Source organism: Notothenia rossii, assembly GCF_949606895.1.
Source record: "Notothenia rossii genome assembly, chromosome: 1".
Lineage (NCBI taxonomy): Eukaryota > Metazoa > Chordata > Actinopteri > Perciformes > Nototheniidae > Notothenia > Notothenia rossii.
In genome coordinates this window covers 90,028,981-90,044,635 of record NC_136912.1, presented here as the reverse complement: position 1 = coordinate 90,044,635, position 15,655 = coordinate 90,028,981, and the positions used below count along the sequence as shown (strand labels likewise).

General features: G+C 42.2%; 1 protein-coding gene across 6 annotated transcripts in view; it reads left to right on the top strand.

Annotated features, from left to right (window-relative positions):
• Nucleotides 1-15,655, top strand: part of LOC307040114 (uncharacterized protein) — a 153,908-nt gene that overhangs the window by 38,375 nt on the left and 99,878 nt on the right. For all 6 annotated transcript variants that reach the window (XR_013808431.1, XR_013808432.1, XR_013808433.1 and 3 more), the window contains exons 3-4: nucleotides 9,119-9,329; nucleotides 11,187-11,308. Coding sequence is in view for 3 of the 6 variants with exons in the window: in XM_079682677.1 (XP_079538803.1) it covers nucleotides 11,195-11,308 (114 nt within the window). In the remaining 3 variants the exon portion in view is untranslated. The remainder of the gene's footprint in view (nucleotides 1-9,118; nucleotides 9,330-11,186; nucleotides 11,309-15,655) is intronic.

Genomic DNA, 15,655 nt, shown 5'->3' with positions numbered 1-15,655 from the left:
AGGATAGTTATTATAGCATTTTGGGAAGGATTGTTTCTGTACAGGTTTGTTCTCTTTCTCTCTCTGTGTGACTCTCCACCTTTCCCTCGCCGTCTCTCCAGCAGGGAAAACATCATTGTCATGGAGAGAGGGAGGCAACAATGAAGCGGCTGCAAATCACACTGATTGCTAGTGATGGACCTGGTGGATGGGCAGAGGGCTAATGTAATTGTCCAGGCCCTTGTCACTGTTGATACAGGCTCTTCAGAAGGCGGGGTGATTTAGCTAAAAGCTATCTCTAGGCCAAGTAATTAGACACATCATTCAGGGTGGCATTAGCACGGGCTGCTGTCGCCCGCAACTGTGTGAATACACTCACACACACAGCTGGCTAAGGCTTCATCACGCCACTTTTGGTGTTATTCAAACCATTAGCAGGGTGCATGGTGTTCTAGGCTGGGGCCGAGCGTGTGTGTGTGTTTATATGTGAGAGAAATGGCACTTTCTGCTCGTGTGTGATGTGTTTGCGATATGTGTCATCACTACATATCGGCGTATCTGCCGGATGACACAGGCTTGTCTAAGATCGAGTTGAGGTAGTGCAACACACTTCACATCCCTAAAGCATCCTGTGTTCCACATCTCCCACTGTGACTCCATGCTCTCCCATTAAATCAATTAAAGCAATCCAACACTCGGCTGAAAACAGACGGGGCAGAGCAGAGCAGGCACTGTGCCCCCCCGCTCAGCGTCTACTTCAGTGGCATTCTAACCTAAAACCCATGGGAATTGGACTGAAGTGTGTTGGATTGTTTAGCTATACTCACTCCAGGATAATGCTTTCTGTAGAGGCCTGCTTACATTCGAGGCCTTTAGATGAATAACAATATGTCCATTCTGTACCGGTTGTATGGTCAAGACAGATTATTTGGAGCATGAATTATATACTGTATAGTCTGCCAGAACTCAGTCACTTACTATCTGCTGTACTGCTCATACTGCTTTACTTTACTGATGTTTTGGGCCAAATAAGACAATATATTGTATGGAAATTATGTATGAGGGAAATGGAGATTTAGCATCCGCAGACCTGCGCAGTTACATAATTCTAGTCAGTGCATTGACCCAACACGTTTTCCATGTCGATGACTGGTAAGTTGGTTGGCACAACACCCAACCTCCTTCCAAAACAATCCAATATTCAGAAAACCAACTTTAACAGACTTGGCTTTTCCTGCTTTCTTCTTCTACAGCCACTTAACTGTGTGCTCAGTGTCAGATCTTAAAATTCCTTTGGTTTAAAGGAATGTTTATCTGGTCGACTTTACAGTTTCAGATTGTTACATACCATATATATCAATCAATCAATCAATCAATCAATCAATCAATAGACCAATCAATCAATCAATCAATATTTATATAGCCCAATATCACAAATGTTACATTTGTCTCAGTGGACTTCACAGTTGTACAGAATATCAGTATGACAATACGACACCCTCTGTCCTTAGACCCTCACATCGTACAAGGAAACACTTCCAGAGAAAAACCCCACAGTTTAAAGGGGAACATGGGAGAAACCTCAGGGAGAGCAACAGAGGAGGGATCCCTCTCCCAGGACGGACAGACGTGCAATAGATGCCGTGTATAAATTGAAGAGATAATACATTTAAAACATAGGTAGACCAAATGTTTGGAAATGCATGTGTCTATAATAAGAAGATGAATCCACGAGGATGTCAACAATCCTGTGGGAGCCATCAGGGAAGTAGTATGATGAGAGTCAGGCAGGACCGCAGAGACAGGTTCAGCCACGACTCGAAGTCCAGGACTCAAATCCAGAACTCAGGATAGAGGATCCAGGACCACAGCAACAGGATTAGCCTCGACTCAGGATCCCGGCGTAGATAGACACCAAAAATAAATTTTGGGGAAGCTGGGTTAATTGGAACATGAGAGGTACAGGTACAGACAGAGAGAAGGAAGAAATAAGGTGTCCCCCAACAGTTACGGCCCGTCCACACAGCATCTTTGAAAAAATCTTGAAAATCTTGGAGGTGGGCGTGTCTGAAAGCTTGGGGATTTTTTGCGACCAACAGCCAATCACATGAATCTCCCGCCCCGACATACAAAGCAATAGCAATGTCAAAACGAAGTAAACTGGATATAAAATCCCCAAACAGGCGAAAACCCACCAGTTTCACCCACTGTCTCTGCCACCTCCCTCCATGCCTGGTTCCTCTGGTTTGTATCCCGGTAAATAGTCTGGTCGTAAAGAACCGGGTGATTTCCTACCGTAATTTCTCGTTTGGAATATGAGGAAATGAACTGCGGTCTGGCTCTCCCAGCTTACACGTGGTTTGATTGGCTAGCGCTTGTACTGTCAGATTTGCATAAATGGAATTTGATTGGCTGACGCTTCCACCTCAGCTTCAAAAGTTGAACATTGCTCAACTTTTCAATCCTGAAAATCCTGGAAATTTTCACTTTGCTTCCCCACAATGCAGTTCGGCGAAAAGCGAGGCAAAGTGATGTCACCCCATTCAAAGTGAATGGGCAGAGAAGCGTTGGAAGATTTTTTTTAAAGCTGCTGTGTGGACGGGCCGTTACAAATTGAAAATGCCCAATTTACAATAATACCATCACACTGGTATTGCTACTGGATATCTATTTGGGTGATTGGTCTCAATATGGTCTTCACTACTGACCGTTACACAGCCAAATCCAATCATGAATTTACACTGATGTCAGCCTGTTAAGACGTCAACCGTGAAGACTGAAACATATTTGTGTCTCAGGTGTCAACAGACAGTAAAAGAGTGACAATCACATCCATAAAAACGCCTGGTAGCATTGCTGCTGAGTTAGCTTTACCCTGCGAGCATCCGGATGGCCTGAGGGAGGTTTGTGTTTAAGTTAAGGCCAAGTGGAAAGCACTAAAACTCCCTCCTAAAAATCATTCCCTCCGCCTGTATTTTCCACCGTTCACCCCTCTCTCCTCCCTCCTCACCTCTCCTCCCGCTCGACTCCCCCTTTATGGGGACACCGGACTCCCTGACAGTTTGTTTTAAATTTGACCGTGCAGATGTTTCTCTGGGTGACTGACTTTTATAGTTTAGAAAAGATTATATCAGCTTTCCCTAAGATTGTGTTACTGTATTTAAAAATGACTGGAGATCGAAACAGGAGGGTTTGGGGGGCACAGGGGGGAAGGAAAGAGGGGGGGGGGGGGATTTGTGCAATGGGGGGGGGGGATTTATGCAGTGGGAAAGGGAAGGGAGGAGAAGGGCGTTTGGCTACAGGTCCCTAAATCCTGGATCTTCCTGTCGGTCTTAGCAGCAGACTGGATACAGAGTTGTAGGGAGGATGGAGGATAAAGGGTGGGAGGCTGAAAGAGGGAGGGCAGGGGGGGGGGGTGGATATCAGGGGAAAGAGGTTAGAGTTCACAGCAGCCAGGTTTGGCTTATTGCATTAGACACAGATTCTTTCTAATTTCAAAGGACAACACCAGCGTCAAATTTGAGGATATTAGTTTTTGATGGGCAGCTGGGGCAAAGCACACAGTAAGGAGGCGGGGGAGGGAGGGACGGGGGTGTGGGGGGGAGGCCTACTTTTTCCCATTACAGGCCTCATAGCCTCACCATCACTCCTCTTTCCCTCAGTTTCCAATTTATATTCATGTAACAGTCAATTTCAAAGTTTAAGGGTATACGGAAGGTGAAAAAACATTTTAGAGATAGGTTTAGGATTCATTCCTTAAAGGTCAAAAAGTGTTTTTCTGTTCACTTTATGAAGACTGGAGTGTCAAAGCTATCTGTAGATGGGAAAAAGTATGCTTCTGTCATTTAAAAGAACTGCTTTAAAACACGGCAATAACCTGTACTGGGAAACGGGTTGAACTTAAAGGGGCCATACCAGTAGAAAAGAGAAGGGTTGAAGGACCCAGCAGATGAACATGAAGTGAAAATCATTTAAAATCTTCATATCCGACAATCTTCTGCTTCGGTAGCGGTGTCATGATGAATCAGTTAGCTCATTCATCCACATTCAAACAAAGAGAAAAGCCCATCAGCTCCAACTTCTAGTGTTTCCTTAGGAAAATATGCACAACGGTAACTATCATTGAAAGATTAAAGAAATGGAAGTCGGCCATGCAGTCTGGCTCGTTCTGGAGGTCCAAGCGATTTTAATGAGAGATGAAGAAACGGGTGATGTGGAGGTTCTCTTCACAGGTTCGGTCTGTTTGTTTAACAGGGAGCTTGGGTTTCGTTCATTAAACCGCGGGCTGCTGCTGCTGCACTATACGTCTGTAATGCACACGGTATCAGACTGCGTGGCAGGAACGGTTTCAAACTCTGCGTCCTGTCTGTCTTTGCTGATTATCCGATGAGCTGCTTGGCCGACGGGACATGAATCTTACTCAGAGCAGCAACAAATAAAACGTATTTTCTAGGTTTTAAATAGCCACTCATCAGAACGAGTAACACAACAATGATTCTCCAGTGCTCGTTGGGGTTAATTACAGTTAAGGTTAATTGTCCATCAGTTCCAGCTGTGGTTCTGGTGCATGAAGCAGCATCAAAACAGCTCCTGCCATTGGCCCTATACTTACTCTCTGTGTGAGAGGAAATTGGCCTTAATTTTCTTTCTGCGGTGGCCCACCAGTGCTGAGGAAATGCAAAGGAAATGCTTAAGAACAAGACAATGACCACATAGGACTTACTGGCTCCCTGACTGACCCGAAGTCAGTCTGACTAATCCATGCTGCTGAATCACCACTGCTTCTTTTCTTTCTGCTTGTGAGGTATGATGGAGCTAGTGAGGATGACTTCACAGTGATTGACTTAAGATATGTGATATGTACACAAAGCTTATGTGAAGTCATAGTGCAGATGGAGTTCCTTCATATGATACTGTTCGGAATACACTCTGTGTGAAATCTGCCCCTAAAGTCTGCGAAAACCTGCACAAAATGAAATTTATTAATCAAAATGAACAGCAAATTTGGTGATCAAAATGACTCACTCAATAGGCGCTTTCACGCCAAGTACTTTTCCCAGGAATGGTTCCCGGACCTTAATTCCCCGGAAATCTTTAGTTCAGGAACTATCTAGAAAATCGCGTTCATAAGTTCCCTGAGGGAAGATTACGCAAATGAAGCCACTGACGTCACTTCTTCTTCTTCTTCTGCTTTGGGGATCACTGGCAGGCCGCAAACAACTTCACAGCGTATACTGCCACCCGAAGTCCCCGGCCGGAAGTCCCCGGAGTTGGGGACTGGCTTCAGTGCAATTCGCCCAGCCAATCAGAAATTGGAACCTTTTTCTCCCCAGGAAAGTCCCTGCTCTCTAACAGGGACTAAAAAGGGGTGAAAAGGGTCGCACAAAAAAGTTCTAGTTCCAGATCTTTTTGGTGTGAACGCAAAATCCCAGGAACTATCGGAACTATTCCTGGGAAAAGTACTCCGGTGTGAAAGTGCCTAATGAGTTTGTACTTTCTCTCGAGATTTCGTTTTCAAGCGACCAGGGTTTGCATCCCGAGTCTCCTGTGAGTTTAGAATAAGTGAATGGCTTCAGTTAAATCTTTAATAACTAAGACCACAATCTTCTCTACACCTAAACACATGTGTGCCTTAACATAACTTCATAACAAGTTTGCTTTAGCTACAAATGAATACTTTAAGAACATTTTGTAATTAGTTGATCAAAAACAACCCCTGTGTATATAGGTTTCTTTCCATGTATTTAATGCTGTAGTGTAGTACATAAAACAATGTACAAGAAGTTGGGCGGTCTATTTTAACGCGTTAAGGCTCGAGATTAATTTAGAAAAATTATACATTTTACCAATTTGACCCAGTTCTGCTACTGTAATACCTTGGTTAAACGGCATAACTGCACCCATTCACTTTGATGCAGTTTCTTGAAGTTGCACAGGAGCGAGAGATAGCGGACAGGGTTTGCAATATGATAGCAGCAGAGATAATATGCCATGTGTAGCGCTCATTATACAGAGGGTGATCACATCGGCTCTCTTGTCGATGTTTTAGCTTAGTGTCGGAAACTGTCTGACTTCATAACAATTCAGAAATCGCATTAATACAAATTAGAAAACCCTCTGATTTCTCTTACCAGTTTGTCATGCATTCCTTTATTACAACACCACACATGTACTTGTTTAATCCCCCCCCAAAAAAACAGCTAATACTACCGTTTTAAACTCGATCATGATTAATCACAGATCTTTATTGAAATGCACTTGATTACATTATTGAATCGATCCACAGCACTATAAAAAAAAGTTGAAACGACGCAAGCAATTCTCCTTTGACTTGTGTTTGACTTGCCACAGCCAGCAGAGGAACAAGTGAAAAGTATTATGCTGGAGTTGGTCGTGCCACCACCTCTTCACTTCTCCCTGCCTTTCACTCTCTCTGTAGGAAGCTGAGATTGGTAGTTTGCAGTAATGTACATGTAGAACCCGACGTGATTGTCTTGGAATAGATGAAAGGGGCATAGCTGCCTTGAACTTTGAGTGGCTTCCATCTTTTTATCATGGCCCGTTCTGCTCAGCCCCTCCAGGCTACTCAGAGTCGAGGAAGATGGCAGGGGAGACAAAGAGCCTGCACCTCCACCACGTTGCCTTCCCTTTGTAGCGCTCTCTCCATCACTGTTAGTCACACATGATTATGCCCTGTCGACTGCCGAGCAAGTGTTGCTATTTGCCCGTAATAGCATGACAATCAGTGTCAATCTGCGCTGTTGTTCACGCTGCATCTCCCTTGACTATGTGTTTTACATATGGTTAGCATACACATGTTTTTCTTTATCTGTTCAGTGCATGAGAAGACGAAGCTGTACAGTGCGAACGTATACACCGTCAATAACATTTTTCCATATAAACACCCACTTCTCACAATATTGTAACCTACATCTAAAGGGGTAAACATTTCCGCACTTGTCAGACGTTTTATTGGTGAGTATTTTGTTTTGAACACCAAAGATGAGAGGAGAAGGGGGGGGGGAAGTAAGAGGAGACAAGGCAGTTAGGAATCAACGCTCATCTCCCGCAAGTGTTTCTGCTTCACCTTTAATCTATGGAAATGTATGGATCAGATGAAGTATAATTGTAAAGGTGGACTTTGACCATTAAAATCTCTCAAGTGGGGGTTTCGGGAGGCGGGGCTGGGCTGTAATCACTACGAGTTCACTGCGCTGATGATGGGGAGGGAATTAATTTACCCTGGAGGAAAACAAATTATGTCTCTCCTCAGCCCGGCGCTCCGTCACACAATAGCATATATAAATATTTTATCTTGGGTGATCCAGGTTAGCAAAGGTTTAGTACATCTCCATTTACACAAGGGCCCGCTCTCCACGCTGTGGCCCCTCTCCCCTCTCCTCCTGATGAGAGCCGGCTGTCCTCTCCTTCACCTCCCTGTCTTTCTCCTCTCACTTTCCTCTCCATCTTCTAGGCTTCCTCGCTCGTATGCTGCCTTTTTCTCTTCCTGCACTTGAACTCCCACCGTTTCCTCTCTACTCTTTTCCTCGTGCAATAGACCTGCAATGTGCAATACATATGTAATAACTTAGCTTACTCTTCATTATTTCATGCCTTTCTTTACCTGCTATATGCCACTTTTGCTGTAACACCTGTCCATCTCCCTGCTGCAGGACTAATAAAGGAATTCGGATTCTGTCGCACTTCTACCCTCCTGTTTTTAAATACAAATATTCCTTCTTAACTCCAACTCGCATGTCTCCCCCATAATAAAAAGGGGACTCGGTGTCATTGTCTCTGTCAATTCTTTAGCTTAATGTCTGTAAATGGTCCAAATGCATGACAATAATTCAGAAATCGTATTATAACAACCAACACCACACATGTATTTGTTTAATCTCCCCCCAAAATACAAGTTCACACTAGTATTTGAGTATTCTTTTCCTCATGCATACTCCATATCGTCTTGTTTTTAAATACAAAAATCCTAATATTCCTTTATAAGTCCAGCTCGCATGGCTCCCATGTCTTAATCCCCTCTGACACAGATGTATCACTTGTTGACAGACAGTCTCGAGTACACCGTGAAAAACAGGATTCAGCTGACACAGTGGAAAATGTCACAGTGATTTATGGAGCCGTGTGTAAATCAAGTTCGGGGCTGCACTGTATTAGAAACAACTCACTTTTCCGATTTAAAATGGAGCAGCGATCCGCTCGGATGTTTTGGATTGTAATAAATTTGCCCCAGTAAAAATATGAGGCTTGTTATTTTAGCTTCCTTTTTCACTTGCTTTCCAGTCAAACAATAAAAAATAAGAGCGTGTCATACTATATTATAGGAAATTGAATAATATTGTAAAATAGCTTTTCACTGAGTTGGACCTTACCAAGATTGCTGCTTGTAAAGAAATACCCCTCAGTTCTAGGTCCCCTGAATGCCTCTTACAGCACAGCTGGATAGATACATTACTCATCAAATGAATAACAAAGCTGCTGTGTTTATCTTGAAATAAAAGACATGTTTGTTTATATCTGTAGAAGTTAGCCCTGTGATGGACTGCTGACCTGTCCAGGGTGTTATTCCCCCTGCCCCAATGCATGCTGGGATGTAGATTCCATAAATGCATAGTTGGATTTTTGACCCTTCCCATTGAGAGGTCAGCGTTTACCCAATATTTGTATTAAACTCTTTGTGGTTTGGTACATTTCACTTGACCTGAGTATTTCCATTTCATGCCACTTTTATACAATGCACTTTTTTATCCTTTATATTAATTTTAAAACTGTTCAAGGAAGAGAAAAAGATGTGTATTATGTACAATATGATTTACATAGATCAAACTGCCTAAAAGTGTAACAATAATAATAAAGAGTGATAAACTACAAAAGTAAATTGCTGTTTACTCACAAGGATCTTTTTATAGTTTTTATCGTTGACTGATGATACACACTTTAACTCAAGCAACTTTGTTAACACACAGATCTTTCCAAATCGTTTCTCTGTGTGGTTTTGCTACTTTTACCAAGATGTTTCCTACCCGCTGTCCACGATAACCTCTGTTGGAGGTAACGTCGTTAAAAAAAAACGAGCGTTGCATGTTTTTGCACTGACATTTTTTTCTTGTTCTCAACAAAGTGATGCAATTAGGACCACAGCGAGAGGGTAATGACTGCGGTGCGGAGGATGCACGCCGCCCCCCCCGGTGAGAGAACAGCACGCGCCGCCCTGCGTCCCACCTCGCAGCAACGAGGCTCGTGCTCTAATGAGAGGGATTTCGTGGATTTATAGGGCAGGATTCCTGGGTGTCCGCATGCTCTTGGCTTCAATGAAACGTCTGTAATAATTGGTGAGCTGCCTCCACATTAACACGAAGCAGATAGAGAGAGGGAGGGAACAACTGAATCTCCTATCCAATGTTTTCCCACGGCCGAGATGAAAACAGGTAGCTGAGGCCAACCCAGATGCTGCGCAGTTAGGCGAGGATTGTGGGAAAAGTGTGAACAGTTGTTGTTCTAGATGTGAAGGTTTATAATGGAGGTTATGTTCTCACATATTTTATTTGGATGTGGAACCTCCTTTTTAAAGTAAAGAATGGTAAGGGTGGAACCAGTCTGCTATGAATTAGTAGTTTAAATGGTAGCATAAACATTAACAGGTGCAGTAAAGAGAGGAAGCGAAGAGTTGGTTTTTTATTCCAGTTTTGGGAGGGGGGTTCTTTTGGATGACATTTTAGCATTTAGGTGCAGAATCGAACTGATAATAATAAATAAAGGATTACAAAACGTTATTTTTCATATGCAAAATAGCAACTAAGTAGTTTTGGAAATTAAAGTTTTAAATCTCAGGCTGCTTGAGGAACATAAAACATTCTCTACAGACATAATCGTGCGATAAAGTAGCAAGAAAAATATATATAAATAAATAAATAAAAACGGTGCCTAGAATATATACAGCAATAATATAGTCAGTATTTTTATGCATTTTATATTGTTAATGTGCCCTTGAATGAATAAAGAAAGACATGAAAAATGATTTCGGTAGATATAATTCAATTGGTCAGTGTTGTTTGTTAGCCAGCTGAAGGTCACACTCCTTCTCTTATTAGCCACAACATTACCCTTACTTAACCTATATTTCTGTCAATAGGGATTTGAATTTCGAAGCGCAATTCTTGTCTTTGGGTTGTTTGTAATTCCTCTTTGATCCAACCTTTTCACACAGAGCGACTCACCAGCTGTCAGCGAGTCCCAGCGCCCTCTGCTCAGCCGATCGATAGGCCTAGTCTGCTAATTCATTGTTAATATGTCCATTGATCAAGTGTCCTCTGGGAGTGGAGAGAGAAACAGCACTTAAGCCTAATTCAACCGAATCCTTAAGTAACACATCAAATAAATACCATCAAGTGAAATGACCATGCTTAGCAAAGCCATTATGAATAATTTATAGCCTTAAAAAGAAACTTTATAACACCACTAATTATTTGTATCTAATTTTGTTACTGTAAGGATTAATATATAATGATATTTAAAATAATTTAATTGTGCAATAATCCCATTGATGTAAAAACACAGGTCCCAACATTCTCATAATGTGTCAACACCTTAATATGTTATGTCACTTAGTCTTTGAAATGGCAGCTACTTATTTTAAGCCGAGGTTGTGTACTTATTTGTTTTTATTTTAATTTGTACTTTTACTAATGTGTGCTTTTTTTCTATATGTAATAAAATAACTCTTTGTACCTGCCATGTCTCTTTAGATGTATCAATTTAAATGTCACAGCTGTCAGACTAATAAAGGAATTCTGATTCTAATTTGAAAGCTATCAAAATGTATACAATTGGCATGACACCTCAAGCTGACATGAGCAGAAAATATGTCATTTGGTATTTCCACATGCATCCATAACAGATAAGAAATATGTCAACATTTATATCCGACCCGAATATCCTGTCTTCCAAACCTCACATGATTTGAATAAATCTCATCAAAAATGAAAACTCTTTTATTGAGTTAACAAGTTCAATTGTCCATTCCCTCACTCCTCACTCTCAGGCTGAGGAGAGTTTCAGGACAAAAGAAACATTTAGTGTCTGCTTGTTTATTCCTGTGCTCGCTCTGTATTTATTCACTCCTGTCACTCATCTTTTTTCTCCCTCTCTCCGCCTCGCTCTCCTCCCCTGCGGCTTTCTCTCACACACAGGCGGTGTGATGGCGCTGCAGCAGCGAGAGAAGGATCTGGGTGACCATCTGAAACCAATTATGGCGGCGCTGCAGCCACCCAGAAACTCAGTGACGGATGGGGATCTTGTATTTATAGCTGGGGTAATTGGCAACACTCAGACACACACATAACACACACACACACACACACACACACACACACACACACACACACACACACACACACACACACACACACACACACACACACACACACACACAATACAAGGAAGTACAAAGAAATAGACACTTTTAAACGTACACACACAAGGCACAGTTTGTGTTTACACTCAGGGGTAGACGCACATAGACACGCATGCACAGGCCTCACAGGCAGCAGCGAAGTTACCCTTTAAGTTGCAGATTTTAGCTACAGTGTAGTTTTGGCAATGGAAATCTTAAGTCTCAGGTTCCTGCAACATAAAACATACTTTACGTAAAAAAAAAAAAACATTATGGTGCAATAAAGTTGCAGGAATAATGAAAACATATGCATGTTAGATAAGGTAACAGCACCTCAGAATACATACTGTAATAATGTGGTCTATCGTATTTTTTTTTTTTTTATTCTTAAAGGGCCCTTGGATAAATAAAGAAAGATAGAACAATGGCTTTTGCTTTCATAAGGTATATTTCTATTGGTCAATGTTGTTTGACACAATACAAGGAAGTACAAAGAAATACACACTTTCTTTAAACGCACATTTTGTGTTTACGCTCACATAGACACGCATGCACAGACCTCACAGGCAACAGGAAAAGGTGCACACTCCCTCAGCGCACGTCACTCAAAGGGACTCAGCCGGAGTATGAATCAAAAAACCTTTGTCACGGGAAGACAAATAAGGCTCGGGGATGTCCAGAGAGGCATGTTTGTGTTCTCCACGGTCTAATCAGAGCTGGTGTTTACAGCCGGTGCTGCAGCGGGGACAGAGGTTGTACATCTCAGCTATCTGTCTCGGCCTGTCAGCGCGTCAAACCTGCATGTGAAAACATATACAAAACACATCTGCCTCTTGTTAGGTGCCATAAATGGCTGCCATGTGGTCTGCTGATAAATAGGCCGGTCTATTTATTGGAGCTCAACAAATTGGCTACAAACACTGACAAGGAATCGAAGAACTATAAATATTGCGCCGTGATGAAACCTTTAAACATGCTGCAGGTACTTTACGACGGTGCCACTCCTTTTTGCCTTTTTATGTAGTTGGAGGTATTTCTTTTGAATGCTTTCTTCTTTCACACACCGCCTTGTTAAATAGGCTGGGGGGGGGGGGCGGTTTTGGGGGGGGGGGACAATGGCACTCTCACACTGAGCAGGTCCCGGGCTGAGTGTGTGTGGAAGGCTCGGCCGTACTAAAGCCCAGCAGATCCGCCACTTGAGAACGATAAAGAGCCCCGTTACACCCCAACTCTCAGAGAGACGTAACCAGAAATTCCTGAATGAATCGGCAACAGACAAGCCTTAAACCCCGTGTAATTACATATTTGGAGTTTATCAGGGTTTATGCGAAAATGCACAAGTTTCCCTTCCCTGGTGGTCCTTAAACACATCCATATGTTTCCATTTCTGCTCCTCCCTCTGCTCTCTCTCCCTGTTCCTCTCTCTCGTCCCCCCCCTCCTTTATCTTCCACCTCCTATTTTCCCTCCATGAAAAATGGCTGCGGCGTACAGATGGATGATATGACCCGTTGGAGTGGTGTTTTCCTATTGTTAAGTTGTTGTTGACTCTCTAGACTCACAGTGTGACAGATCCAGTTTGGTGTTTTGGAGCGTGTCAAGGCCATCAGCGCCGGGTTTCGGGCTCTTGGTGGGGCCGTGTGCAAACAGAGGAAGCCGCAGCCTGTCCACATCGCACAGACTGGAACACACACACAAATCCGAGGAGGCCTTTCTATCGTGTGTGGCCTGCTTTTTTCCTTCCTTTTCCTCCCCGTCCGCCTCTCTCTCTCTCTCCTCTCCCTCTGCTTCTCCCTGCTTGAGAAAACCGATCTGTTTTAAAACACGTGCTAAATATTACCATATTTACATTTTCCTGTTTCAAGAAGGCAGCAGAGGGGGGAGTGTGTGGTGTGGATTTTTCTTTTCTTTTCTTTTTTTCCCCTCAGTGGAAAGGTCTCGGCCCAGGGTTAGGCTCTGTTTGAAATTTTAAACCTTTTTCATGCTTATTTGTTTTATGATTCTGCAGGGCACCGTGTTTACACTAAGAGTGCAACATCTGGATTAGATAATTTGTTGGGAATTAACCGAGCCCCGAATGCTTATCGAGCTCATCTGATTACATCTGTTTGATGTTTGGGAACATTTATTTTTTCGCAGCCAGCTCACCGCTAGTCAGCTTTTGCGATATTTTTGTTTGATGTGTTTTCAGACAAATGCAGGATTAACATTGTGCAGCATTAACCTGGCCTGTAATCACCGGCAGCAGCCATTCACTGTCACATCACTCCACTCACTGCAGGGCTGGCCTTTCCATAATGGCTTATTCCCAATGAAATCTCGCTGGTAATGTTTGACTTTCCATTGACGCAAGAGGCTGCTGGAGTGGACGTGTCAGCAACAAATGCTGCCATGGTTGTGCAACTCATTAAATACTAAACCCCTCTGAAGAATATTCTACAACCTCATTATGTCATTACAATTCCTATAAAATGTACCCAACAATAACTAATGAATTATAGCAAAACACAAGGCATTGGCATCTCCAAAATAACTTTTTTGAGATGGAAGGATCTATTAGGCCCTTTTAATTCTTTAATTAGGATTTTGTTTTTCCTCTTCAGTTTGTTCTCAGTTTTTGTCAATACAATTCTTCCCTTTTTTTTTTACTATCTCTGTTAATCACTGTCTGTCTTGTATATTTTACAAGTTGCTCCCAGCAGCTACAGTACTTCTCTCTGTCACACAGTTAGTGAGTCGACTGGCCCAAACATTTCAACAAACTTGACACAGCCATAATGCAGGTTTCTCTTCACGGCTGACTAATGGTCTTAAATCTCCTAAAAGTTCATTTTGCTATATTACAAAGCAAGACAATGTCATTTGACAGGCGAAAACCTGCCGATGGTACGATGGTGTGACGCACCTTGTTGATGTGTCAAGCATAAATCAGGTGTGAGGCTCGGCCACCTTAACGTTTATTGGATATTTCAAGTTCGTTAGGCACCAAACGATTAGCATTTTATTATGTATTTAGTGTTTTATGAAGAGTTTGAAATCCTTCAACTGTCAGAAGTTTTACCGTGCTGGAAGCTATCTTTTTATTATCTCTGGGCAGAATGGGAAAACTGTGAGCAAGACTGTTTTATAGACATGTTGGTTTATCACTGTTGCATTAGAGTTATGAAATAGTTTGATTTAGTCAAGTAGTTAGTTCTCTTAGTTTAACAAGTGTGTGGTTTTAAGGTAGAAAAATGAGGCCTTATATGATTTAAAAATGAACATGAATAGATGGGTTATTGAAAGTGGTTTCATTTATATATTTGATGTAAGAATAATTTATTTTTATTTTCAGTGCTCTTATGTAAAGCCTTAGTTCTTATTATAATGCGGATGAATATTCAGTTAACTCTTTAATATGATATCACAATATAAAATGACATGCTGTACGGTGAAGTGAATTATCCATATCCTCATGTTTAGTGGTTAAGGATTTCTGTAACCTTGCCGGTGTCTTGTAAAAATTCAACTTGACTCAGATAATGGCTCCATAAACACTTTATAGAAAGTGTTCTCCACAGTAAGCTAATGAAAACATGATAGCACATTCATTTCTGGCTCTTATCCACGCTACTGACTCTATCTGACCGAAACACGTCCCCCCTGGCCTCTATCGGGGCTTTATCTCCGTTCTACGATCCATTACAAAGCTGCCTGTGGCCCCCTGGGTGATCTGCCCCGTCCCCTCTAATCTGGCCGAGCTGCTGCGATTCCATCACTGCTGTCGAAGCCACACAGAAAGATTAGTCAGACTCCACGTACAACAGATGTGTCCAACACTTGATTTGTGTGTGTTTTATTGACTCTGGCCATCTGTTAATACAGTTGCTGGTTCCTCTTCATGTGTTTGTTGATGCACACAGACAGGGGAGCGGAGTGCCAGAAGAAACATTCAGTAGAGGAGAGGGAGGGAGGAGTTGGAGGTAGCAGCAGGGTAATATTTCATAAAGGTCTGCTCATTTAACCCTTAATTTCGCAATCACTTTTAAGTATTTTTGAAAATTATTTGATTGATTTTTCTTACATTACACTCATATTACACATTATGACTGCTTTATTACACCATTATCACAACCTTATTGCACCCAGATTTCTCTGTTGTTACACCCACATTATATCTCTATTACACCTCTATTGTACCATTATAACACACGTATTAACCTTTATTACATGGCTTAGTTGAATACTCGATTCTGATTGGTCAATTCAGAACACGTGACACTTTGTCA